Source organism: Podarcis melisellensis, assembly GCF_964234715.1.
Source record: "Podarcis melisellensis genome assembly, chromosome: 1".
Taxonomy (NCBI): Eukaryota; Metazoa; Chordata; class Lepidosauria; order Squamata; family Lacertidae; genus Podarcis; species Podarcis melisellensis.
Window position 1 is genome coordinate 35,515,450 of NC_138528.1, and position 27,512 is coordinate 35,542,961.

General features: G+C 41.2%; 2 protein-coding genes and 2 long non-coding RNA genes across 12 annotated transcripts in view; 2 read left to right on the forward strand and 2 right to left on the reverse strand.

Annotated features, from left to right (window-relative positions):
* The window catches only part of SCFD1 (sec1 family domain containing 1), a 39,560-nt gene extending 39,006 nt beyond the window's left edge, over positions 1-554 (reverse strand). For both annotated transcript variants that reach the window (XM_081886805.1, XM_081886804.1), the window contains exon 1: positions 419-554. Coding sequence is in view for 1 of the 2 variants with exons in the window: in XM_081886804.1 (XP_081742930.1) it covers positions 419-449 (31 nt within the window). In the remaining variant the exon portion in view is untranslated. The remainder of the gene's footprint in view (positions 1-418) is intronic.
* LOC309356366 lies at positions 1-14,783 on the forward strand. Of its 6 annotated transcripts, none has more exons than XR_014162722.1 (7): positions 1-291; positions 6,673-6,853; positions 7,609-7,725; positions 9,760-9,888; positions 10,383-10,465; positions 11,089-11,152; positions 12,892-13,029. It is a non-coding gene; the product is annotated as an uncharacterized lncRNA (long non-coding RNA). The 6 variants fall into 6 exon arrangements; XR_014162723.1 differs by lacking the exon at positions 1-291 and adding an exon at positions 503-641; XR_014162724.1 differs by lacking the exon at positions 1-291 and adding an exon at positions 648-787.
* G2E3 (G2/M-phase specific E3 ubiquitin protein ligase) lies at positions 6,370-27,397 on the reverse strand. The gene is given in 18 exon segments (XM_081886616.1): positions 6,370-6,569; positions 6,572-6,789; positions 7,046-7,245; positions 8,238-8,410; positions 8,664-8,845; positions 10,118-10,419; positions 11,377-11,505; positions 12,917-13,049; positions 13,138-13,265; positions 14,229-14,345; positions 14,985-15,091; positions 16,531-16,693; positions 17,227-17,351; positions 19,170-19,271; positions 19,459-19,556; positions 20,777-20,832; positions 22,163-22,265; positions 27,317-27,397. Coding segments are annotated over 17 exon segments (2,322 nt in total). The 5' UTR covers positions 22,207-22,265; positions 27,317-27,397; the 3' UTR covers positions 6,370-6,524.
* The window catches only part of LOC309356433, a 39,261-nt gene continuing 32,823 nt past the window's right edge, over positions 21,075-27,512 (forward strand). For 2 of the 3 annotated variants that reach the window (XR_014162785.1, XR_014162786.1), the window contains exons 1-2: positions 21,075-21,530; positions 22,256-22,463. This is a non-coding gene — a long non-coding RNA (uncharacterized lncRNA). The remainder of the gene's footprint in view (positions 21,531-22,255; positions 22,464-27,512) is intronic. The other variant, XR_014162787.1, reaches the window with a different exon arrangement.

The following is a 27,512-nucleotide window of genomic DNA, read 5'->3' on the forward strand; positions in this document are numbered from 1 at the left end:
CCCTATAATCCCAAAGTGTTGTTGCTTTTCTTATAAAACCCGAGGGTTGGAAGCAGCGAAAGAAGAAACACAGCCGCGCCAGGAAACTAAGAGCAGGATGCGGAGTCAAGACAGGGAACCCCCTCGGCGCCTTGGCCGCCACGGGGCGACCCCCCCCCCCAAAGTAAGGCAAGGCTCCGCTCCTCCAGAAGCGGGTCGGCCAGCCAAAGAGAGCCTTCCTCGCGCGGGTTTTAAAGGCAGAGGCCCCGCAGAGGGTGCAGGAAGGAGCAGGCCGCGCGTATCCTCCGTGAGGTAACAAAGACGCCGCGAAACCCTCCCGCTGAGGCAGCGACGGCCCTGCCGCACCCCGCGGGCTCCCGTGCAGCAGAGGGCCGGCGCCCCTTCGAGCCTGTCCCCGAGAGAAAAGCGGGGAACTCACCCGTCTGCTTCTCCCGGATGCTGGCCGCCATCTTTTCTGCCACTCAGGCCGGCTCCGCCCCCGTCGCCGCTACAGCAGCCGGCAGACGTGGCGCCCCGGCGAGGCGGCCCCTGCTGCTGCTGCTGTAAGCGACCTGAGGCGCGGCGGGCGGAGCCTCCTCGCCCGGCGTCCCCTCTGGCTCCTCGTATATCCCAGCCGCCGGCGCCGCAACTGGGGCTTCTTGGTTATCTTCGGGGATGGTTGGAAGAGGAGAGGGCGGCGGACGGTTTCCTCCTCCTGCTTCTTCCCACCGCCGGCTCTTCTCCCACTGAGGCGCTCGCGGCCCTCACGCGGGACAGGGTTGGCGGTGCCGGATGGGGCGGTTCTGAGGTGAATTGGCAGCGAGGAGCCAAAATATAGGGAAGAGGGAGAAAATGCCACGCTCATAAAGTTGCTGCCTACGGGCGGGTAGCTTCTTACGCTTGAAACAGCTGTTAGAAAATATCTAGGGCTTCACGGGGAAGGGCTGGGCATCATCCTAGATCTGACCCCATGTAGCCCCCACCCCCCAAAAAACCCTTTTCTGTCTCTCCAGTAAAAGACTCGCAAAAGATCATCATAATATTCTCAAGGCTGCAATCCTAGCCCCACTTACAGTACCTGCTAGTAAAACCTTAGATTCTGCTGGATTTACTTCTCAGTAGACGTGGGTAGGCTTGCTTCCTAAATTATGATTTACCTCCAGGGCTACCACTGATTTTATTATTTTTTTGTGGTGGCTGCAAAAACCAGACATTTGTTGTTGCTAAACCCAATAGTCACACAGAACCTCTGTCTTCAGCAGTACCAAATATTAGCAGAAAGAGAAGAAAGCCATTGTGGGAGTAAGAATCTGGCTGACATTAAGCCATATGCAGAGTAGACCCACTGAAATGAATGGAAACATGATTTCAGTGGGTTTGAGTATGGCTTAATTGGATATGCCATTGTATTTATATTATTTTGCCATATACGGTAATCTTTATTTTATTCAGGGCTTGTATTCCTAACTGGATAGTCCAAGTCTGGCCTAAAGTCTCCAGGTTAGCTTGTCAGAGAGGTTTACAAACGGCTAGAAGTTGACATTTGGTCCTGTACACAAGCACTGTTGTTATTTAGGGAAGCTTTTTAATGTTGAATGTTTTACTGCTTTTTATCAATGATGGAAGCCACCCAGAGTTGCTGGGGCAGCCCAGTCAGATGTGCAGGGTACAAAATAAAGTAATAATAATAATTTAGTCTACCACAGCAATTCATACACAAACCCACAAAAAGAACTGCTTTGGTGTGTCCCCCGCCCCATTAATTGGCCACTGTTGGGAGACAGATGGAGGAATGTGACTTTGTTGATTCTTCTTGATCTCTCAGCAGCTTTCAGTACCATCCACAATGGTATCCTTCTGAGGCAACCGACTTGGGGCTTTGAAAATGGTTCAGAAGCCTCAGTTAGACAGAATGCAGCTACCCAACAGTTGACAAGTTTGAGGCAAAGAGATCCTAGAATACTAATTGTGTTGGAAGCATACAGGCAGCCAGTGTGGTTCTAGATCCAATTCAATGTGCTGCTTTTGACCTATAAAACTCTATGGCTCAGAACTCCAGTATATTCTGGCATGTCTATCCCAAACATACCTGCATCCTTCTCCAGAGCCCACCCCCCTCTTTGGGGTTGCTTGGAGGGTGGTAACAAGGAAGAGGACCTTTTTAGTTGTGGTTTCAATTGGTTTAATGAAGTCCACCTGGCATCTTTGTTTCAGCACCAGACTTATCTCCTCCACCCAGCTTTTGATCGATTACAAGTGGATGTTTTGCTACTGCTGTGCCGGCAATTTCCTGTAGCTGTTATAGGGATTGTTACATTTTTGTGGCATAAAGTATTACTATTTGTTTTTGATGTGTGATAAGTCACTTGACTGGACGTGGGTGGCGCTGTGGGTCAAACCACAGAGCCTCGGACTTGCTGATCAGGTCGGCGGTTCGAATCCCCGCGACAGAATGAGCTCCCGTCGCTCTGTCCCTGCTCCTAACCTAGCAGTTCAAAAGCACGTCAAAGTGCAAGTAGATAAATACGTACCGCTCTGGTGGGAAGGTAAAGGGCGGTTCCGTGCACTGCTCTGGTTCGCCAGAAGCAGCTTAGTCATGCTGGCCACATGACCTGGAAGCTGTACGCCGGCTCCTGGCCAATAAAGCGAGATGAGCACCACAACCCAAGAGTCGGTCATGACTGGACCTAATGGTCAGGGGTCCCTTTACCTTTTACCTTTAAGTCACTTGAAGACCTTTGGGTAACAAATGACTGACAAGTCAAATAACAGTATTTTTAAAAAAATATAATTTAAAGGTTGCTTTATGGGATAATTATTCTTACTGAGCAATATTACCACCAGAAATGTGTAGGTCCAGAGCCCTACAGCTTCCAAACCATCTTCATGGCAGGGGAGGGGGAAAAGTGTGCCAGAAGGAATAGTCTTCTTCCCATTGGAGCAAATGGCATGGGGATGGCATGTTCCGGCTCATTGTGGCATAATTTCCAGGATGTTTGTGTCACTGGGATTTCAGGGTGTTAGGATTCAGCACATTTGCTTCTTCATGCTGCTGCCCATTCTCAAGGACCAGCAGGCCAAACATTGCAATTATGTCCTACCTTCCAAGGAGCTCAAAGGGACAAAGAGTTTTGCTCCTCCCCATTTGCAGGGTAGGGATTTCAACCCTGGTCTCCCAGGTTTATCCACTACATCAATAGTGTAGCCTTTGTGAAGTGTATAGAAGCATTTTCAGAGGCATGTTTTTGGTGGAAGGGGGTAGTCTAAATTTGAGAATTTTTCTGTCTCATCCTTCAACCCCTCAGTTGAAACACTAAGTTTAGTTTATAATCTTTTCCATAAGTACCTGAACAGGAGTCATATAAAATATATAAGAATGGGATTCACCTATCACACTTTAGGAAGAAATAAAGCAGTGTCATTTGTGAATCTTCAGAGCTATAGTATACCAATTTTATTTGTAAAATGAAGCTAGGTAAGTAACACTGGACTATGATACAATATATTCCTGTTTGCACTACTAACATTGTATGGTAACATGAGGGTTATCATGAATCCCAGATGAAGCAACACCATTGTTGCACATGAACATCCTCAAAAGAATCAAGTCCAACTACATTTGAATGCATATATATTTAATACTGTTAACTGACATATCGTTGATTTATTGCACTTTATATACAGTACATGTAAATGACGGTTCTCCCATAATACATTGCTGCAAGTAATAGAAGAGCCATAGAAAGCCCCAGGAAATAGATATTGCAGTTTTTAACAAAAACTAATATTTACAAACTTATAATTGTACATGCAAATTTGTATTCTACACTATTTCTACATAATGCTAATGGTTTAATCCCCCCACCCATGAAAGAGTTCAATCATACAGAAATTGTGCCTTCCTTTAATCCAAATTATAGAACAAAAAAATCAATGAATTTAAGAATGCTATGATAAAAGCATTCAGTGATGTGTTAAAGGTACCTGAGCTGCCATAAGGAATACTGTTGCCCTGAATTGACATCTATTTGCGGATTCCATTCATTTGCAGTTTATCCTGCTTATGCTAGTATAGATGTAGCATTATGAATCTAATAAAGTAGTACATATTCAAATAATCACAATTAGGAGAACTTAAAGCACCATCCGCATTCCTAAGAGGTTCACATCCTGTGCACAGAGGTTTTAAGGCAGAAATAGCACAACAGAGCATTTTCTTTACTTCTAGTACTTTAACCCAACAATTGGCTAAGCTAACAAGGTCATAAAATCACAAAGTGCAAAGAATAGATTGCCAGGATGCACCAATCATGGAAAGTAAATTAAATCCACAGATACTGCAATATAAAATAGAATGATCAAGATTTGTGTAGAGAACACAGATTATACAGTAGACCAGTGGTGTCCAAACTTTTTTCAGAGAGGGCCAGATTTGATGAAGTGAAGGGCCATGAGGGCTGACCAAAGTTGTTAACCTTGTTTTTTTTAAGATTGAAGTTGTTGAGCTTTTTTAGGGCCAGATTAGGGCCCTGAAACGGACTTTGGACATGCCTACAGTAGACCAACATGTTTATAAACTTAAGAGGGTTCTATTCCATGCTGTATGAATAGTTTGTCTGCCCCCAAACATCTCCAGAAGGTTCCCCAACCTTTTGAAGCAGATTTTGAGGGAGGGGGGAGAATGCAGGGAAGAAGAGGGAGGAAATTCCATTGTGCAAATGGAAAAGCTTAATTGAATACAACCCATAGCAGCCCACAATCCTTTCTTCTTGCAGCCTACAAATTTTTGCTAGTTTGGGTAGCCAGCAAAATCTCTGCATTCCCCAGTACGGGAGGGAGCTCATTTCCAATGATTAGCATGACACGGGAGGTCTTTTAATGCTCAGCATGTCTGAGAGGTCTTTTAAGCAATTCTCCTCCCTGTTCTTAAGCTCAAGGAAAAGACTGAAGCATGTTTATATGATGCTCATGATGTACCTGGAGGATTTTCAAAGCACAGTGCCACTGAAAATAGTTAGGCCTGCAAAACCCAGGGCAGGGAGCAGGACATAAAGAAAAGCCATATACAATCCAACAGAAAACACTGGAAAATTATCTTTTTGAGTAAGTGAAATACTTTACAATAAGGCGGATAGCTCAGTTGGTTAGAGCATGGTGCTGATAACACTAAAGTTACAGGTTCAATCCCCATAAGATACAGTTGCATATTCCTGTATTGCAGAGGGTTGGACTAGATGATCCTCTGGATCCCTTCCAACTCTATGAGTCTATTCTAAGGTTCTATACTAAGGTTTACAGGACTCACAGTGTAGTGTGGAATGTTTAAATGTAAGGATCTATGCTACACAGAGAATAATAATTCCTGCAACACTGCAATTCAAGATGTATTTCTACATATCGTTTGTTGCCATTCTCATAACAGGCACATTCCGGGCCTTCAATGTGTGTGAATTTCTGCTTGCTTTCATTTGAACTTTGATATAAGTTTGGAGATACTCCTGCATGGTGTAGTGGTTAAGAGCGGTGGACTCGTAATCTGGTGAACTGAGTTCGCTTCCCCGCTCCTCCACATGCAGCTGCTGGGTGACCTTGGGTTAGTCACACTTTTCTGAAGTCTCTCAGACTCACTCACCTCACGGAGTGTTTGTTGTGGGGGAGGAAGGGAAAGGAGAACGTTAGCCGCTTTGAGATGCCTTAGGGTAGTGATAAAGCGGGATATCAAATCCAAACTCTTCTTCTTATTCTTCTTCTGCATGTCCTTTTGACATGGCCCTTCTCTTGAAGTCAACCTCACCTTTTCTCTCAAATGATTGACATCTAAGTGTCCATGTTCTGTCTTAAGTCACTTATAACTAGCACATAAGAATATGCTTACGCTTCTATGAATTGCAACACCTTTACACACCAGCACATTTTTCTAATACCAAGGAAAATATTTGGAATGACTGTAGAACGGAAATTTAATTTTAAAGCAGCTGGGATACTGCACCACAGCTGTATTCAGTGTCATAAAGCTCTGTTACTCTTTAAAAATATATATATATCTGACAAAAGTTAAAATGAGGTATTATGTTTAGCTTCCTTATTATAGTTCATAAGTAATAGCTACTTGAAATTCACTTAGAATGTAAAATAGTCTCTCATCTCAACAAACCAACAAGTCAAAACTTACACAAAAACATGATTTTCTGGATATATTACAAACCAATGTAAAAGGGATTTGTGAATCTAGTCTGCTAGTGTATATTTGATTATAATATAAATGGATGGATGGTACAGTACAGTACATCAGCAGACAATTATGTCACCAGTTGCCTTATGTTATGAAGTGGGGCTGTACTAAGGATGAGATTGGGGCACAGTGTTAAAAAGAAACCAAATAATGCAAAATGGTTTGGAAAGCTTTGTTTGTTCATCATTTTGAATCAAGGTTCAAAATGTAAAGACTGAGATTAAGCCATTTCCACGATCAAGTTGCAAGTCTGTGAGGATGAACGTGTGTGTTATCCAGTAGCAGCTAGCAAGCTTCTTAAATGCTTCATCATTCAATTTTCAGCATCCATGGTAGTGACTAATGCACTTCTGATTCTAACCTTAGAGTACTTCTGATGGTGCAATCCATAATTCTTTTAAACTTCTCGTAAGACTTTGTTATTGGAAGCTCTAAACAATTAAGGTGTCTCTTTCCAACAGGGTATTTTATATGCAGAAACTTAACTGCAGGCTCAGGATCAAAGCCAATGGGTGGGATATCACGAATGCCAGTTGCAAACACTAAGATGTCCTCTAGAGTTACTGCTGACTCACCACCTAGACCAAGAACGAGGAATTTGATTAGCTGAAAACAGCTTTTACAAGATTTTCACATTAGAAGGTAAGAGTGAGTTCAAGCTAATTATAAATTGACCATAATTAATCATTACTGCAAATGTAAAGTGAAACTAAAATTCATAGGCAAGACTTGTCTTAACAGTTTGATACATAGGAACTGAAGTCTTTTTTAAAGCCCCCAACACATTCCAGATTCCTAGTTCAGATTCACTTAGGTGGGTCCATTTTTTCTTACCTTCTGTTTCCTGTAAGTAACCCATCCAGAAATCTAGACTTCTGGCTTTGTCTGCTCCCGGTACACAGTGGATAGCAAAGAGATCACCAAGAAGTTTTGCTGTAAGTTTCTCAGGCTTGTGACATAATATGCTACAGAATGCATCAGGATTCATCTGCATTTTTTCCAAAACACCGAGTGTTTTCAAACCTTGTCTAAAGCTAAGGGGGAAAGAGACAGTGCATTGAACCAAGAAAGTGCTATGAGGTTTTTTTGTTTTTTAAAAGATAGAAAAAAACTTTCAAATTCATTTGCATACTACAAACACCACTTTAAATTTCTAGAAGCAGTAATTCCTTAGGGCTTTGCTGGAATTATTAAAAACAAAACAAAACAATTTACTGATATATTTCTGATACATGTACTAATCAGAATACCCTTGCTGGAGCTGGTACCAGCTACAGATTCTAATCAGTAATTTATTTTAGAGCTTCTAAATTTTCCTGAAAGCTACTCACAACAATGGATGGTGTCCAAGTGTGGCATCCAGCTTACAGGAATTTCCCTCTTTTCCCTTCTCCCAGGCAGCCCCAGTACACTACCTGAAACCGTTCTGGAAAGTTGGGGAATCCTAAAGGACAGATTAGGGAGCAGGGAGGCTATAGAGGCAGCCAAAAAGGGAAATCCTGTCACATCCACAGGTAAAATGATGGATCTTGCCCCAGTGAAAGAAAGTTGCAGAGCTTCCTCCCTTGGGACACTATTAAGTATATTTAAGTATTCATCCAACAACTCAGTTTTTCAAATTTGAAATTCCAAATATCTTTAAGCATTTTTGAGTAACAACGTAAGATGAACAACATTAAGAACAGGCCCGTGGCTCACCTAGGATCATATTCTCACTGGCCGACCAAATGTGTGTGAGAAGCCTGCAAACTAGACATGAGTGCAGCAGCACTCTGCCTACTTGCAATTACCAGCAATACTTCTTTCACTTTGTGTCATAATAAAATTTTATATTTTCAGTACTAGTAAATGAGAGGGGAAGCCACCACTAGAACAATAAATTCTTCATAACACGTGAAACTTGACTTGTAAAATTTTAATTTATAAATGCAAAACATGAGTTAATTCACATGGAAAGAGTGTGGCTACAGAACCCTGGAGTATAAACTGGAAAAGTATAGTAATGGGTTCTACGTGCAAAACAAACCTTTCAAAAGGTAAAAGTGTTCTCTTTATGACATGGTAATTCAATATCTCATTCACCAACACATTCTTATCATGTAGAGCTGTTACAGGTTTCAAACATCCAGCAATGGCGAGATATTCAGAGCAATCACTTATTGCTGATTCTAAGCTGTTCAGAGTTCTTGCAGATTTTATCTACAGTAAGAAACCAAACATCAACTAGTTAATTTGATGAATAAATTCAAATGGATGCATGCAGCTTCCTCTTTGTTTCAGATCTTATGTCTGATCACTTTTGGCGTACAAATAAGTGGCACATATATTATGCCAACTATTGCTGAGAAAAGAAATGCCCTCAATACCAAATTGATTTAAAATTAAGATGTTAAAAGAGAAAAAAATACCAAGACCCATCCCTATAGTGCTATGCAGTTATAGAACAACCTACCTTCTCTATTGTCTGCAGAACAGTCACATCAGCAACATCTTCAATAGTTGGTTTCACATTCTCTGTGCCATAAACAAGGCAGTCAAACAAGGTCTTGGAAAAGAAGCTAGGAGATGGCCCTCCATGAACCAGAGAAACTGCTATCATTTTTCCAGCTTCATAGTATAAATTATCTTTAAGAGCTGAAAGCACAAAGTATGTAAAATAACTATTGTGCTTACTAAATGCAGCTGTGATGAGCCCCAATCAATCTAACCAACTGCACACCTACTTCAACATTCTGTTTCCCATCCAATAAAATGCCCCTGGAAGCCCAGAAAAAGTGCACAGAGGCCACAGCTCTCTTCCCCCATTTGCTGCCAGCACTTAGTGCTCAGAGGCACCATGCATCTGAACAAGTGCCCATCTTCCATGAATTTATCTAAATCTATGTAAGCCAACTGTACTTATGGGATACAAAAGAAATGGGCTGGACATTTATGCTAAACCACCAGGACTTGTCTGTTTCCCTTCCCCACTGCATACCCAACCCCTGTGGTCACAAAAAGCCGCCCTGGAGTTTTAGTCAGAAAGTAAACTGAGCCATCAACTCTACTTCAAGAAACAACTGGGGCAAATGCTTAGGGTTTCTTTTGGTATGCCAGCAAATATGCTCACCTTAACAAATTTTCATTACCCCAAAGAACCATGACTTAAAACTGTATTTAATAGTTCTCCTGTCCCTTGATACATAGTAAAACACTAGAACAGAAGCTGCCTCCTCTACTTGTATTGGTTTTTGTTACCTGGACAGAGTCAATAAAAACTCAAAAAGACAATTACCAGCACCCCTCTAACTGGAGTTGCTCCATCCACTATTACCAATTTTGCTATTTCTGAGCAGCCTAAACAGCAAAGAGAGTAAGGAGACTCCTATATAACTAAGTGAATATTCCTATTAATATTAACTGAACTTGCAGTACACAGCCAGTGTGGTGTAGTTGATACTGTTTTTGAATTTAGATTGTGGTAAGATCTAGGTTCAAATTTCTGCTCAACCCATGCAGTTTGTTAGGTAGGAAGACACTTGCTTAAGATCACCTAATTCACCTCATAGGCTTGCTGCACACCACATCAAGAGTGCTCAGAACCCAATGGAGAAGGGAGAAAGGAGCATAGTTGTACCTTGGATCTCAAAAGCCTTGGCTCCCGAACAAATCAGCTCCTAAATGGTCGAAACCTGGAAGTGAGTGTTCTGGTTTTCGAATGTTCTCTTGGAAGCCGAATGTCCAGCGGAGCTTCTGCGGCTTCAGATTGGCTGGAGGAGCTTCCTGCAGCCAATCTGAAGCCGCACTTTGCTTCTGGAGGTTTTGGAAGTTGAACAAACTTCCGGAACGGATTCCGTTCAACCTCCAAGGTACGACTGTACCCACTTTCCTCCAAAAACATTTCAAATGTTTATAATTTAGGCTTACCTTGAGAATCAAAAGACAATATTTTTGAGGAATCGCCTTCAAAGAGCGAGGAGTTCTGAAGGTGACGAATCAGTAATAGAAAAAAATCTCCCTTTGATGAATCCATATGTGTTTTTGTCCTGCAGTTTATGTACTTTACTTCAATAGTATTGGCAGGATTGAAACTCCGCTTCTGAAATCCCTTTAAGGCGCTATCCCAGATGTTTCGTCTATTGATATTCAGTCTTGTTCGTTTGGTATTAATTTGTGATCTTAATTCCCTCAGAATATTGGAAACTTTTCTTTGCTGCACTACAAGTTGCCTGCACAAAATAAAAGGACTGTTTTAGTAGCACAGCATCTACCTAGGTATGTTCAGCAATAGTTCTGGGTATATATAACCATGTAACTTCAAGTTGCCCAATTTTTAAAAGAATAAATTACTAATGATTAGCTAACTGAAACTGCTAACAGCATGATAATCTCTCTCTCTTTTTAGAATTAGCGTACTTACTACTCAAAACAATTCAATAGCATTTAAATAAGGAAGCACAAAGTTTCTTATTGAGAGCAGGGTTAGACAAAATGCTGACTAACAGCTGTGCATCATCTCTTTAAATACTATGTTCCCCACTCAGTTATGTATATCAATAAAATCAGTGTAGTGGATTGTATTTAATACTATACAAGCAGACTTCCACTAGTGAGATGGGACTTCTCCTCCTCTGCAGCCCCCTGTGCATCTCAAAAATATGCTGCAGAAGGTGTCCCAACCTGGAGCAGATTTTTGAAGGTTTATGGGGGCTTCAGATGCAGGAGAGGGAGCAGTTGCCTATAACCCTCAATTTCTAACTTTAAAACAATGTTCTGGATCAATAGAATCATTAAACTATTTCCACGAGCCTAATGGGCACTATCTAATTGTGAAATCTTCATACTGCAATGAACTTCTATTTGTGCAAATGTTTTTTTCCTGTCCTTCTTGCCTTAAGCCAAAGAATCTGCTCAGGAAGGTCAAAGAAACATTTGGAGCTGATTTGGAGGCCAAGTCAGAAGGTGTGTGGGCAGGAGTAGAAGGGAAAACCCCATTGTGTGTGCTGACATGACAGTGGATCTTGCTCAAAGTTGTTTCATACTTGTTCTCCTGCCCATAGCAGTCCCTAGTGGGAGGTAAAAATTCCACTGGGCGGCAAGCTCAAGGTCAATCCCTGCCCCCAAATTCAATCATCCAGTATAAAAAAATAAAAAAAACATTGGCTGACAATTCAGCATTTACTTACGTTTTTCTTAGTGTCAGATTCCTCACGGAAGGACTAATCACGGAGGAAGGGGATATCAGTCTATTATTCGAAGAGGGGAGATCTAGTTGTGAACACTGAGTAAAGGCATTGGGGCATATCTTTGGGGACCTAGAAGGGAAGAAGCCCAACCACCTTGTTAGTTGAGTTAGCCACACCCTGACTCAGAAACAGCTGAGTCAGGATACAGGTATCTCCAGCATACAATATTGTGCATGTCAAGTGTACAGTCAGTAAATTACATTTGTTTGTTTTTTGTAAATGAGTACTTCAGGCATGAAGGATTACTTCTAGATGCAAACAAAATAAGATTTGCACCATGTTCTTAAACAAATTACATGCTTTATGCTACTCCCCATTCAAAGAATACATTGCAGGCTGCTTCTGAAGTCCCCAAGTTTCAGAACAGCTTGTTGGATGGAGTGAAGAGCTGCTACAAAAAACTCTGGAACATTATGTGGAATTCATGATTTAGCCCTTTGATCAGTTATTATTTTTAGGCTCTAACTATAATTTGATAGTGCCGATGTTCACCCAAGCTTTGCCACATGAATGAACAAGAATGAGCTGCAGCAAGCCTTAAATTTGATAGCACATCCCCACTGTCGAACCCCAGCGCAGGCTGGAGTTCAGGAGCAAAAGGTTTTGCTTTTGATTACCCACCATTTGCCACATCCTCTGGATCTGGAATTGGGGTTAGTCTTAACCACAGTTAAAAATGTCAGTAGCTATGGTTTGAAGCTGGCACTGAAAGAAAGTACAGGGAAGGTGGCTGCTTGGTGCTAAAAGGCAAGGAGTTCCATAGTATAGGTGCTGCCACACTAAAATATCAATTTCTCACAACTGTGGAATGAATATTACATGGCACCTTTAACAGTGCCAGTTTCGGTCAAGTGACATATATGGAAAGGTGATGCTGCAAGGAAGACATTCCCCAGCCATTATGGGCTTTATTTAAGTTAAACCTTAAACTTGGCTTGAACAAATCGGCAACTAGTGCAGATCTCTGGGCAGAGGCATTATGTGCCGACAGGGCCTTACTCCTGTCAGCAACTATGCTGCAGCATTCTGCATTAACTGCAGTTTCCAGGCAAAGTGAAAGGGAAGCCCCACATAGAGTATACTGAGTTAATCTAATCTTGAAGTCACCAGTGCTTTCCCAACCCAGGAACAGCTGAAATCATACCAAATGCAGCTGGTAAAAGACACTTTTAGCTACTGGGGCTACCTGGGCCTCCAGCGGCAAAGCTGGATCCACAAGAACCCCCAGACTGCGCATCTGCTCCTTTGGGCATGGGGGTGGACCTCATCCAGGACAGACAACTGACCAATGTTACAGACTGAACAACCAAAAGTTAGAACTCTCAACCTCTCCCAGCCATGTGGGAAGAGCGAGCATAAACATGAGGTTCACTGCAGCTCATTCCTGTTCATTCACATTGCGCTCAACTGTGGTTTAGCATGATGTGTGAACACTGCCTGTTTGTTTCCACGCAGCTGCAAATGAAAGAACATCACATGCCTGACAAGGAAGCCAAGATGGGATCCAGGAGACTGTCTGGGACATTTGGGTGATGGCTCTTCCAGCAAGCTATCGCCAATATCTGTTTTTTCTGGCATACTCCGAGAACGCTTTCGCCATTTCTGACAGTTCCCTGTGTAATGAAATTAACACAATTTCTCATCCAAAATCTTTTTTTTTAAATTAAATTAATTCAAGTATAATGGTGAACAGTTTCATACCAGTTGATTTGGCAAGGATAGTTCTACATTCTATGCATTCCCAATTTTGCTCCCAACTTGTTAGTGAGGAACATGCCAAGTGAGTTCCACTCGAACCACAATATTGACAGCGCTTTATTTCCCATTTGCTAAAAGAAAACAAAAATGCATTTTAAAAATTAAGACCGTTAAACTTAAAAAAGAGAAGAGTTAACTCAATGTAACTAGTTATGGCTTCACTTTGCATCAGTATATTTCCCAAGATGGGACATATATTTCAGTTGCAACATATATGTGGTAAAATGGGAGGTGCAAGGTCAAAGATTACTAATATTATTTTATATTTAATATATTTACCCTGGCTCTCTTTAGCAAAGGATACAAGATAGCTAGCAATAATAAATAATACACTTTTAAAAAGAATCAAACATAACTCCACAGCTGCAAAACACACTGGGCAGGACTCAAATGTTCTATTCTGCTCACAGAACTAGCCATTCAGTTCAACCTAATGGTAACTCAGCTCTACAGATAGTCAAAGTATGCCATCCCCCAATGCCTTCTAGAAAAGCCACCACTTCATTGATGGAATAAAAATAATGATAAAACCTTCCTAGTGATGGCATGGGACATGGACCAGGTCCTCTAATGTTGACACACACGTAGGATGCATGCTTTCCTGTTTCTTCAGAGTTTCAGATTTCTAACCATGAAGACCTAATGACTGGCAGCATAAAATCAATATGGCAATATCTTATTACAAGGAAACAAAAACTCACCAGGCAATTTAAGTTAAGGATCACTAGTTTTGTTGTCTTAGTATAATTCCATATATAGAATAAGGTGTTCAACAGCTACTAACTATGACAATTATGTTCTACCTCCACAGCTGGCCCTATAGTGGGGCTTCCTACAGACATCTAGGGAAGGTCATTGCAAGAACAGGATGCTGGACTAGATGGGCTTGATCCAGCAGGTACCTATGTGGTCATCCTCATGTCCAACTGACTTTGAATTAAATTAATTATGGATGGAAGCAGGACAAGATGACATTCCTATAAACTACGAGCGTATTTAACATGCTTATGTCCAAGGACCACATTTATTAATACCTATCAGGCTCATTGTAGTTTCTTCCATTTTCGCAGAGGCAGACATTGATGTCACAGTGTTGGTAGCACTGAAGAAGGTCCTGGTATGCGTTCTCTTCCAGTTCCCAGGAGGCATCTCTGGAAACATTAAAACTTATTTGAACATTTCATGCCTACACTGCAGCTTTCCTTGTTTCAATAGTAATATATGATTTTACTATTATCAAGAGAAGATGGAATCTACAGAAAATCAGTAGCTGTTGGATAGACTATGCTTTTGTAATTCAGATCTCTCATCTATCAGAGCAAGCTGATTAACCCCTGGGTTCCTGAACAAGCAGCATTTACAAAATTTGGAAAACTTCAAAAAAAGATTTCCCACATCCCTTTCTAGGGTTAAATGTGGCTTTGTATTGTGTGTGTATTGACAAAAATAATTTGTCTCCTAATCTAAGTCTCTGTGCCTTCGTCTCTTCAGAAATGAGTTGTTAAAATACTTTGCAGTAGCTAAAATGTTCAGTTCTTTCCATCTTGCATCTTATTTTCAACCTTTACTATTAAAACTAATTAAAAACATGTCTCCTGCTCTTAATATAAACCCATGAAAAAAGCAGCTTAATAGAAAAATGATACAAAATAATACACCATAAATTTCAAAAGAGAACTAACCATGTATATCTCACTCTCCTGTTAAATATACCTAGTGGTATACAGCTTTAACTATAAACCTGTACAATAGATTCTTAAAAATAAAACAATATTTTGGGAGGTACTTACCTTTCTGGAATATGTAAGCCCATTCTCAACATTTCATTCTGAAATTTCTCTTTATTATTACATACTGGGCATCTAAAGAAAAATACCCCTGCACTTAGCGCTTGACACTGGATCCAAAAGAGAGAAAAATGATCAGTAAATCAGACAAGATTCTGGATGCTTTTGAAGATGAGGGTACAACACAGTATCTGTAGTAGGCTATACTAATGACAATTTCTTTAATGCTTATTACCATTACTATATTTATTTATATTTTGGATCCCCCACACCCCAAGATGCCTGTGCAAGTGAAGATCCCAGAGCCCACGCAGGTTCATATGAGAAAGAAAAACTTTCAGATAGCCTGGACCTAAGCTGTGTAGGACTTTATAGGTCATAACCAGCACGTTATGTGCTCGGAAACAGACTGGTAGCCAGTGGAGCAGTTGTAACATTGCCTGCTATATCCTGTTACATTTGCAAGTGCTTACTAGTTCGGAGCTTGTAAAGCTTCCAATGCAAAAAGCACATTTACTCCACATTATCAGTAGTTATGGCTAAAGAGTACAGGATGGGTTTGGCAGTTCTATCCTGGTTTCCAACAGAAAGCTGATTTTCCCAAGTACGTGTTACTGCATTTGCTCATATTAATTCCTTTTATTGTCCTCCCCAATCTTACTGATGACATTTTGATTGTAAACTTCTTTGAAGTAGGGATATGGAAATTTGTTTGTGTACATGCATGCTTATGCTACTCTAGGAAACACCACTGATGCTCCCATACCAGTTATTATAGAATTTGTGACTCTTATTCCAGTTAGCTTTTAGTGCAGGGGTGGGAAACCATTTCTCCCTGGTAGGCCACATCTGTCTTTGCCCTACCACCATGGGTAAGATTTGCCAGGTGTGTGGAGCCATCACCTACCAATCATCTGATGTAGCAGCGATATCAGGTAACAAGCCTCTCTAGGAATATTCTGAGTGTGCCTCTATAGCACGCATGGCCAAACTTGGCCCTCCAACTGTTTTAGGACTACAATTCCCATCATCCCTAACCACTGGTCCTGTTAGCTAGGGATGATGGGAGTTGTAGTCCCAAAACTGCTGGAGGGGCAAGTTTGGCCATGCCTGCTTTATAGAGGATTCTCAGGTTCATGAAGCAGTTTGCATGGGAAATGTTGCTAAGTACGAAGGTCTTTCTTCAGTTTTAGCAGGGGTTTCAATGTAAACCCCTTCTTGATTCTGAAGCAAGGTACACTCCCACTGCTCATCAGCTGATCAGAATCAACTGATGGGTAGGTAGGTGTTCATCTTGCTTCAGCAAAGGAATAGTAAGGAACTCACTTTAAAGTTCTTTGTTTGAAGCCGAATTGGTCCCCAACCTGAAATGAAGCCTCCTGGAAGAGGGCAAAGCTGGCTGGCTCCCTGAACAGGAACATTCAATTCTGCAACATTTTTATTGCAGGTCCTACTTGAATTAAACTATGCAAGTGCTTTCCATCATTGTACAGCATACTTCTTTTTAGTAGTAAAAGGAAGTACTATTATTGTGGTGTTCTGGACATACCTGCAAACAGTCTCTATGAAACCAAGCGTTTTTGCAGCACGGACTTGCCAAAATGTTATACGATGGTGCATGTTCAACCAACTCTAAACATATGGTACACTGTGATGATCCTTTAGAGGTTGGGGAACGTTTTTGTGTGGGTCGGTGTTTCCAACAGTATGACCTGAAAAATACAGAGCCACTGCAAGGTTATTACCTGTAAAAGCTTACTGACATTCCAAGCAACAAAGAAACATGGGGCAACTTAAGACCAACAAATTTCTCTTGGTATAAGCTTTTGTGGGCTGGAATCAACATCAGATATGTAAAGTGGTCACCTAAATGGATATGCATATATAAACAATGTGTACAGAGAGAAGGGTGTTTTTAAGAACCAAAGTAAGTCAAATAAGCAAGCAATGAATGAAATAGCAGTAGAGGTGTTGCATTACTATGCACAGCGCAAAAGTTCTAGACAAAGGTGATATCTAATCTCTCAGGATTTGGGAGGTGTATATGTGGTTACAAGATGAGAGAAGAGCAAGAGGGATTCCTGTTTTTATGTGAGTGGAAATCTGTCGTGCAAGTGGGACGCCACAACTAGATATCATCCAATTTATGTATTGTATTTAAATAACTCCACATTAACAAGAACTTTGGAACTTGCAGCATTTTGACTCTAGTTAATTTTACTAAAAGTTAATGAACATAACTTACGGAAAATTTTCCCTGAATTGGAAAATGCATCCTCTCTCTAGCCCACAAGGAAAGTGGTAACTTCGTTTGCATCTGGATGCCACACAACCAATTGAAGCACCTCTTTTCTTACAGATAGCACATTTCTAAAAACAAATACCACCAGTTGTTTAATTTTTTTGTTTTAAAGTTATTCTAAAACTTATTTTAACCTCTGTTTAAAAATAAGAAGCAATATATAACTGTATAAAATGTATATTAAGAGAAATGCGCTGTTGAATAAGTCATCACTACTAGTCAAAACAATAATGAGCCTTTTCTCAAATGTCCATGATTTACTATACAATGGAACCTCGACTTATGTACGGCTCTACTTATGCACCATTCCAGTTATGACCTTCAGTAGGTGCTTCTACTTTTCTCTAGATACGAAGAGACCTTGCCAGCAGCTTGGAGCCTGCCCGGCCGGCTGCGGAGCAGCGCTGAGGCCTCTGCTGCCAGGGAGAGGGCCCCCATCCCACCCCCAAAGCTGTGGAAGAGGTGCCGCCTGCAAGAGGCACAGCAGGGCGCACTGTGGCCCCAAACCCCGCCGAGGAACTAACCTGAGGAAGTCCAGAAAAGAACCTGGCCTGGCAAGAAAAAAAGTGACCCTGGCTGATGGGAACCAGCTCTTTACTGACCCTTGCCCCATCCCCAGCTTGTAGCCAGGTAAGCCCACCCACCCTCAGTGCACATAAGGAAAAAAAATGTTAATTTTTTTTCATCTACAATACTGTCTTATTTATTTTACAGTACAGTACATTGATTATTGCCTTCATTTTATGGATCTATGGTCTTGTTAGACAGTAAAATCCATGTTAAGTTGCTGTTTTAGGGGATGTTTTTCATCGTCTAGGACGGATGAATTCACTTTTCCACTACTGTCTATGGAAAAGTGCCTACTTATGTACATTTCTAGTTATGACCAGACCTCCGGAACAGATTATGGTTATAAGTAGAGGTTCCACTGTAGTTCATTTTTCTATTATGTAAATGAAAATGTAACTAGCTTTCTTTTCTCTTTTGGTTTACTACAAAACCAAGCAATAATCCTGTCATCTGCATAGCCACTCATTCAGAATTGTCCACTATCACTAGTATTTTGTATACAGAACTCCAGCTAATGTGAACATTTAAAATGCTGGTTTTCAATCTTTCATATTTGCAAATAACTTTATATAACAACAGAACAGCATTAATAACTCTGTCTTAAAAATATATGTAAGTATCTTACTCCCAACTGCCACTCTACATCTTCAGTACTTCTATTTGTGGCAGAAATTTCCAACATGCTTTTGGAATTTCTAGAACCTTTAGTTTAGAGATTTGATTAATTTTGCTTAACACCAATCATAGAAGTTAACTGTTTTTATACAGTTAATTCTACAGGTTATCTGAGAAGTGATTTGGCTTTCTCATCTTCAAAAAAGAGAAGCAGCATTGTTTACTACAACTATTTTTTTTAATTCCCTGGGTTTTATCCACTGCTATCTTAACCATTAACTATAAATGACTGCTTAATGCTATACAGATTTCTTTAACCAAAACAGTTGCATCAATATCTGCCTATAATGCCAGAGAAAGACTGTAGCCTTAGTGAAACTCAACTACAGTGGTATCTCAGGTTACATATGCTTCAGGTTACATACACTTCATGTTACAGACTCCGCTAACCCAGAAATATTACCTCGGGTTAAGAACTTTGCTTCAGGGTGAGAACAGAAATTGTGCGGCGGTGGCACAGCGGCAGCAGGAGGCCCCATTAGCTAAAGTGGTGCTTCAGGTTAAGAACAGTTTTAGATTAAGAACAGACCTCCAGAACGAATTAAGTTCTTAACCCGAGGTTGTACTGGTATACTTGATGCTATGTCCCTTTGGTCAGACAACTCTTTGGAACAGACCCAACATTCAAGATATATTCTTACCAGTCTTGCAGCTCGATTAATTTCTTTTTGGATGTCCTCAGGTAAAAACCCATAAAAACCTTCTTCGTCTTCACCTCTCTGCCAAATCCCACTTGACATTAACTACAATAAAGGAATGGATTACTGGTAAGTTATAAAAATGATAACTTTCCACTTGAGAAAAAACATTACTGCAGACACCCACATACACACGCTCTGCTCCAGCTGATCATAATACCACCCAAGGAGGTGTTGGTTTTCACTATAGCAAAGTACTTAGAACTTTGCAGGTTCAAAAGAAAATACTTACCACACAGTAATAATGAACAGTGAGATTGTAGTCCTCGTAAGTCCTCCTTTCCCCATACTTTTCAGGACGGTCATCAGCCCGTTGACAAAATTCACAGGCTAAAATATTAAGAAGCAATTTTATATAGCGTGTTAGTTCTCTGAAATGGCACTTTAGATGTTTAACAGATGTTTCAAGTTGTAAGATATACCCTTCCGACACAAAGCAACAATATCTGGACACAATGGGTTGCATCCAGTATCCCTTCCATTCAAAGAAGGGACTGAGATCTAGCAGATGCTCCTGCTAGAGGAAAGTGGGGTGGGAGGGGGAAGCATTGTGTGGCATGATGTTCAGAGACAGGAATGAACTGCAGTGAGTGCCCCTCCTTCGCACAGCTGGGGAGGGCATTTGGAAGCACTGAATGAAGGGAGCATGACCCCGAAGCTCCCTGTGGTGCATTTCTCTGTGCTGAACTATGTTTTGGCACCGAGGTCACCCATATTTCTGGACCAGTGGCAATTCACAACCACAGACACATACACTCCCTCTTGAAAAATACGGAAACGTTGCAGTTCAATAGCAAAAATCAGAACTAAAACAAAATTGCTAGAACACTGTAGATTGTCCAACATGGGATTTTTAGTGACTATCCAGTACGGATAACAAAGCCAAGAACATGATACATAGAGGATGAAGCGTTCTATGTCTGAAGATTTGGGGAAGAGACTGCAAGGGAAGGACAAATCTAATTGCAAGGTTAGGTATCAGTTTAAGTAATCTTTCAAATTCCGTCTGCCAGCAATTACCGCAGTGTTTGTTTGTAGCAGGTTAGTGTGGTATAGAGGTTAGATTAGGACCTGGGAGAACAAGGTTCAAATTCCATCAGCTAGAAAGCTTACTGGTTGACCTTGACCCTCTCTCAGCCTAACCTACTTCACAGTACCTTTGGGAGGATAAAATGGGGAGAACAATGTATGGAACCTTTAGCTCCTTGGTACAGCTAGGCTTATTAAGAATGGGGCAGAGTGACCATGTCCAAGAATAGTTAAATATCCAGTCCCTGAAACAATTGTTACATGAATTTGAAGTGGCAAATTGCACCAGCATTAAAAACAGAGGGTTTTTTTTTGGACAAATCCATGATTGGCATTTGGTTACATTAATTCAGGCTTCCTCAACCTTGGCCCTCCAGATGTTTTTGGTCTAAGACTCCCATGATCCCTAGCTAGCAGGACCAGTGGTCAGGGATGATGGGAATTGTAGTCTCAAAACACTTGGAGGGCCAAGATTGAGGAAGCCTGCATTAATTGTTTAAGTAAACATGCATGGTACTTACTCAATTTCTGAAGGCAGCCAACAATGTTATCACTCATCCTAGCGTTCTCCTTCCAACTGTTAAATATGGAAGGGGAAAAAAATCAGTTGCAGCATACCTGATTTTATTCTTTTTAGTCTAGTACTATACCCAGTATTCTCGGTTTCAAATTAAAAACAAAGTACAGGAAACAGAATTATTGGTTTAACTACTCAGTATACTTTTCTGCTGTCATGACAAATCTGGCTTCAGTTTTGTATTAATCAGTAGTTCAACAACATTTCTAGAATAAACTTGAAATTCAGAAAAGCAAATACATTATCTTTTCGGTGGTACAAAATTATCTGGAAGAAAATAAGCTCCTAGCGTCCTTGCAGTTAGCTATTTTGTCTCTGTGAGTCAGCTGAGAGTCCTGCCTTCAGTCTTCATCCAGAAAAATAAGATGATAAGGAACAAGTGAAGAAAAAGAAAAAAAGAGGGAAGGAGGGGTAGGGGAGGGGATGAGAGGGGAGTTGAGTTTTTGTGTCAACTGAAGAGGCAAGCAGTGAGATGAGATAATAGGTCACAAAGGTATTACTTTGGAGCAATTAGGTCATAAAGGCTCTTGCTCTGGGACAGTATAGTTGTTATCCAACACTCCAGAAAGGTACCTCATGAGCCAGTAAGCATATACAAAAGGGTATTTTGCCATTATAAATGCCTCTTGCTCCCTTGGAATGACTTGGAATGTTCCCTTGGGTACCAATCTAGTAGATACCCAATAAAAATCTCAGTGGTAAGTTGAATTTCTAAGCCTGCAAAATAAGCCACTTTGCAATACAGCAAACCCCAAGATGCAAGTATCTTCCATGCCTAGTGTAAGGTTAATACTTTGCTTAAAATCTTCTTCCCAAACACAATATGTCAGTTTAGGTTAGCCTCCAACGTCCCACTTCTCCAACAAGCAAAGATATCACAAAAGTTTAGCTTGGCTAGCTGGAAAGGAGACTAATGAATTCGCACCACTATCGCTGCATTACACTGACCATGTGTAAAGATTTGAATGAAAAGCTAATTTTATTTGATTTAGGAATACAGTATGGACCAATAAAAAGTTCTGAAACAGATACTACACAGAAATCCTAGTTATAAGCTCCATGCAGGATCATCCATTTGGGAGAAAACAGGTCTGCAAAAATAAGGCTTTTGCCTGCTGCTCAAAAGACAGCTTGCAGGGATTTTATTCCACAAATAGAGCTCCAACAAGAGATAACTCTCTGCCCATCCCCCCTTCAGAGGATGGCTTCCAAGAGGGACATTGGTTTGAAATTGGCAAAAGGCCTCTGCTTTGGGCAACAGTATTTAGCTGACTATACAAAACAACCAAGTCACAAATCTTTTTTTTGTTGATAATTGTTTTTAGATTACCTCTCCTGAAAAAATATTCTTTTCTCAATAATGTCCAAAGGCATTCAAGATCCACAAGCTCTAAGTATTTCAGCAGTGATATCATCTGTACAGGTAGGGTTTCCTGTGTAACATGGACAGAAGCAGATGGGAAAGGTTACAACCTTCGCTATCTTCGATCATTCCTCTTACAGAAAAAGAAACTGGGAATATTTTATTATCCTAAACACTTGTCTACCCAGAAATAAGCAAAATACTTCTGAGTAAGCATCTTGAGGATCACAGCAGAAGGTTCCTAAATTCAGCAGATGGATAAAGAAAGGTATGCATGTGCACAGAGTCTTAATGATCTTTAGCAAACTTTTATTTCCTCTGCAGGCTTTTTTGTGGGGTGGAACTTCGGTTATCCGGATCATGCTAAGTAATCAAAACACTATTTTAAAAAGCTTTATTTTTCTATTCCCAGACAGGTACAACATGGGTTACAGAAATACATTTCATACAAGTCAAGGCTGATACTTTTTCTCAAAAATGAATAAACGTAACAAGGCAGGTTTTATTTCAAACTTGAGATGGTGTCATGACTTCAGATAAAACAATGGCAAAGAAAAGGATCCAGCTGGGGGGCTGTATCCTGAGCTTCCTCACCCCTGTAAGCCACTCTGACAGGTGGATGGGACTGTCCACCTGTCAATCACCTGATGTCACCATGATTTCAGAGAACCTATCTGCCCCTTATGCTGCACCTCTTCAAGTCAAAGTAGCACTTGAAGTCATTGCTGAACACCATTTTCTTCACACCCTGCTTTCAAGCAGGGACAAGCTATATTCTGAAGTTCCCTGTTCTCACTGGGGCTTGAAGTCACACCAAACAGCTGATTGGTGCTGACTTCAAATCCCAATTTTGTCAGGGATGCACTCCACCTGGGAGCTCTGATTGAGTACTCCTGAATGGAACCAACCCTAGCAGGTCTTGGAAGCTCTGCTTACCAAGAAACAAGCAACAGTACACTTTACAGCAGGCTTCCTCAAACCTGGCCCTCGGGTGTTTCTGGCCTACAACTCCCATGATCCCTAGCTAGCAGGACCAGTGGTCAGGGATGATGGGAATTGTAGTCTCGAAACATCTAGAGGGCTGAGTTTGAAGAAGCCTGCTTTACAGCTCCCAATTGTTCATTTGCAGCCATGTTTTTTTAACCTGCCCCACACCTGATGTCATATAAACCACTCTGAAGATTTTCCCAAATCAAGTGGTACAAATTTTTTATGAAATAAAAAATAAATAGAAAAATGACTTGGGGCATGGCTTGGAGAAAATGGCTTTGTGGGTAAAATTAGGACCCTTGCTGGGCCAAAGGTTCTCCACTGCAGCTAACTGTCACTTTTGAGAACTATGGAAAAAATGTGTGTATTAAAGAAAACCAACAACTTATTTTGGAGGAAGTCTGATTTCAAAGTCAAATCTACACTACCACAGTCAGCCAGTTTTAAATAAAATGTTCTAAACAAACAAAACAAGGAAAGGAGACAGAATTTCAAATGCATGTTTTCCCTTCTGTTAACAGGCAACAAAGACAAGCTTTGCACTTCAGGAGCTTTCACAGATGCCATTTCAGTTCACTGTATGTGTCCTGAATTTAAATATGAAATGGTCTTAAGTTCACATTGTGGTTTGTGACAGCCTAATGCTACCACTTGAAAGGAAACCACTGGGCTATTTGTTTAGCAAATCATATTCCGTTTTTAGCGGAAATGCTCTCTAAATTGAAGGACAGCTCCAAGGAATAATAACCAGCCTGCATGTATTATACACTGCAAACCTGAAATGACTTAACATTCCTGAACTTAGGAAGTATCTTAGAGTCTTTTAGCTCAGTTTACTCAGAACTGTCCACTGAATTCAATAGGACTTGCTTCTTAGTACTTTGGACTTACAACTTACAAACCTACTTAGACTGGAACCCAAACAGTAACTTAAGAAATCTCACTAGAAAAAGGAAAATATTTCAGCCTAAAGTTGTAGCGTGTTCAGTGGAAACAGGGAAGATAACCCTATGAAACAGAAGCACATGTGTAATATATGGATGCTGAAATAAGTCAACTTGCTTTAGCCCTTTCACTACTTATATAAAAGAGTGCTCCAACCATAAACAGTTGCTAAGTCACAGTGATCAACTTGACAGTAATAATATTATTTATACACCGCCCATTTGGCTGGGTTTCCCTAGCCACTCTAGGCAGCCCACAGCATATATCAAAGCATAATAAAACATCAAACAAAACTTCCCAATACAGGGCTACCTTCAGATGTCTTCTAAAAGTTATGTATTCTTTATCTCCTTGACATTTGAAAGGGGGGGAGGTGTTCCACAGGGAGGGTGCCACTACCAAGAAGGCCCTTTGCCTGGTTCACTGTAACTTCACTTCTTGCAGTGAGGGAACCAGCGGAAGACCCTCGGAGGAGGACCTCACTGTCCGGGCTAAACAATGGGGGTGGAGACATTCCTTCAGGTATACTGAACTGAGGCTGTTTAGGGCTTTAAAGGCCCAGTGGGGAAGAGTCAGTAACGGGAAGTTATCTGCTTAGGGCAGTGAATGACTGAGAGCATCACCACAGTGGTTGGGAAGGAAGAGACAAATGAGAAATGAACTGAAAAATGGCTCCTTGTCACCTTCCAGCCTTGCAAAATAATGGCACAAAGGGAAACAAATGTTATTCTCTTTTTGTAAGTGCTTCCCTGGGTTGAGTTGCTTTTTTATTTTTGGCATTGACAACTGTGTGGCACACAAAAATTCAACAGGTAAAGCTTTTCCTGACATAAAGGAAATGATGGGAAATGGTTTGTTTGCACCAGCTGAATTCCTGTATGACATGTTTCCAGACTATGAACCTGCCTGCTCTTTAAGTTCTGCATTTCAGGCTCTACTCCTAGATGTCATTTTCAAAGCTGAGGTGGGTAACTGGGATTTAGGGACTCTTGATTGATGATGCCCCAGTTGTGAAATAGCCCCACTTTAGTGCATTACACTAATGCATAGGGGAGGTTCCCAGTGTGTGAATTAGTGATCAAGCTATCCCTATCCAGGAAAGGACATAGTGTAGCGCAATTGTAGTTGATGGTAGGTATTCTTCTTTCCCATTATCTGTGATTTCGTTTTTCTGCTTTAAATTGTTTTACTTTACAATTTTACCTTCATAAGCCACAGTATAAAATGATTAAATTAATGATTTTAACTTTTTGACAGGTGAAAATGTTATTATTTAGAGCTCTGAATGAAAACCCCATTGTTTCCTTGTTTTCCTCTCAATTTTTGTTTTGTTTTAATTGTAATGTCAAGTGTTGAATTTAAGAATGTTTTTCAATATAAAATGCTAGCTGTTAAATGTAGAAAGAGGAGCTCTGTCACAATTTTAAAAAATGTGGAAAATCATATTCCTGGGGATTTCAAACATATAGAAAACAGGCATCAGTGGGAAGAAAGAGGGGCTGTAAAAAATAAAATCCTCAGCAAACAGCCCTTTAAAGCAAACATATAAGAGTTTTATCCTACCTTAAAGCTAATAAAGTTACTTTAGCATAATCTACTTTGAACCAACTTCACAATACTATGCATGCACTTAAAAGCACACCCAACTGAATTCAGTGGGGCTTACTTTCAAGTAAGAGTGCATGACTAGGGAATAAGTCTTGCACAAAACACAGCAAGTCTGATATGCACAGGATCACACTATAATTCATCAGCCTTAATGGTATTTTCTGTAGCATGGCTGTCCCTCAAAAAAAAAATCTTCTTTTAAGCATGTTGCAGATTCTCCTACTGTATTTTTTTGAGCAGAAGTAACTCTGTCAACCACTTGAAAAACTGTAACTAGACAACAGTATGTTACCATCTGAAAGAAAAGCTGGGAGGGGGCTGTACAGTATATCTTTCTTCTCTTCTCCCACCCAGCCAGGAGGATGGAATAAGGTATTGCTCTGGAAAGAAAAGACTCCAGTTTTGAACTACACAAAGAACTGAGTACTGAATTTTGGGCTCTGGGGGCATTAGTGTGTGGTTTCTCTCTCTACATATAGGATGTGGAATACTTATAAATATACTCCAATATTACAGAACACCAGTAAAACATCCAGTGTCTGGCACTTTAATTACAGTATATACCTTTAGGCAGCAGGCATAGAACATTCCTATTCAACCAGCCTTTGCTGATTCACATTCAATTAAATGTGTAGTAGGAGGGGAGATTTTTTGTTTGCCTTTGTTCCTATTTCTATTGTGCATTTTGCCTTTTTATATTGTATTTTTATGTTGTACCACCCTTCATCTGTAGATCTCAGGGCGGTATACAAATTTAATTGACAGAAATACAGTGGTACCTCAGGTTAAGTACTTAATTTGTTCCGGAGGTCCATACTTAACCTGAAACTGTTCTTAACCTGAAGCACCACTTTAGCTAATGGGGCCTCCCGCTGCTGCTGCGCTGCCAGAGCACGATTTCTGTTCTCATCCTGAAGCAAAGTTCTTAACCCAAGGTAATATTTCTGGGTTAGTGGAGCCTGTAACCTGAAGCGTATGTATCCCGAGGTACCACTGTAGTAATAATATCAAAGGAAACTGAAGTGAGGTAAGTGCTTCTCACTACTCAGACCGTAGGATGCGCCCAACAACATCAACATCACCCTCCTATACCAACCATGATTTGCACCCGGATCCTAGTGCATATTTACTCCGAAGGCAACCCACGGGGAGAAAGAATACAAGGGCCCTCGGGATGAGGCCAATGGCTCACCTAGTCCAGCATCCTGTTCTCACAGTGGCCAACTAGATGCCTGTGGGAAACCCGCAAGCGGGACCCGAGCACAAGAGCAACTGGCATTCCGAAGTAAACCCCACAGCAGTTTACTCTCGTGCAAGGATGCTGCAGAACCGCAGTTAAATGCCAAAGCAGCTGCTTTGCATGCAAAATGCCCCACGTTCTCAGGGTTGGCAGGCGCTCCCTGCCTGAAATCCCGGAGAGCAGCTACCAGCCAGTGCAGGCAATACTGAGCTGGACGGGCCGATGCTTCGGCGTCTCCCGGAGCGCCGCGTGAAAGGCGGGAAAAACCGCCCTCCCTGCGCGCGCCCTTCTCCCAACCCCCGCGGCCGCCATTCCTGCCCCGCGCACCTCAGGCTCACCTGCGCGATCCGTAAAGCGGGAGGACCCGCACCCTCCCGCTCGCACGTCCACTCCAAAATAACCGCCCGAGCATTCAAAACTCCAGCATCCGCTTGCGTCACAAAGGCGGTCGAGGACGCGAGGAGGAAGCCCCGCCCCGCCCCGCCCCTGGTCCTTCCGATCGCTTGGTCGGACGCTCGGCTGCTCTTGCCTTAA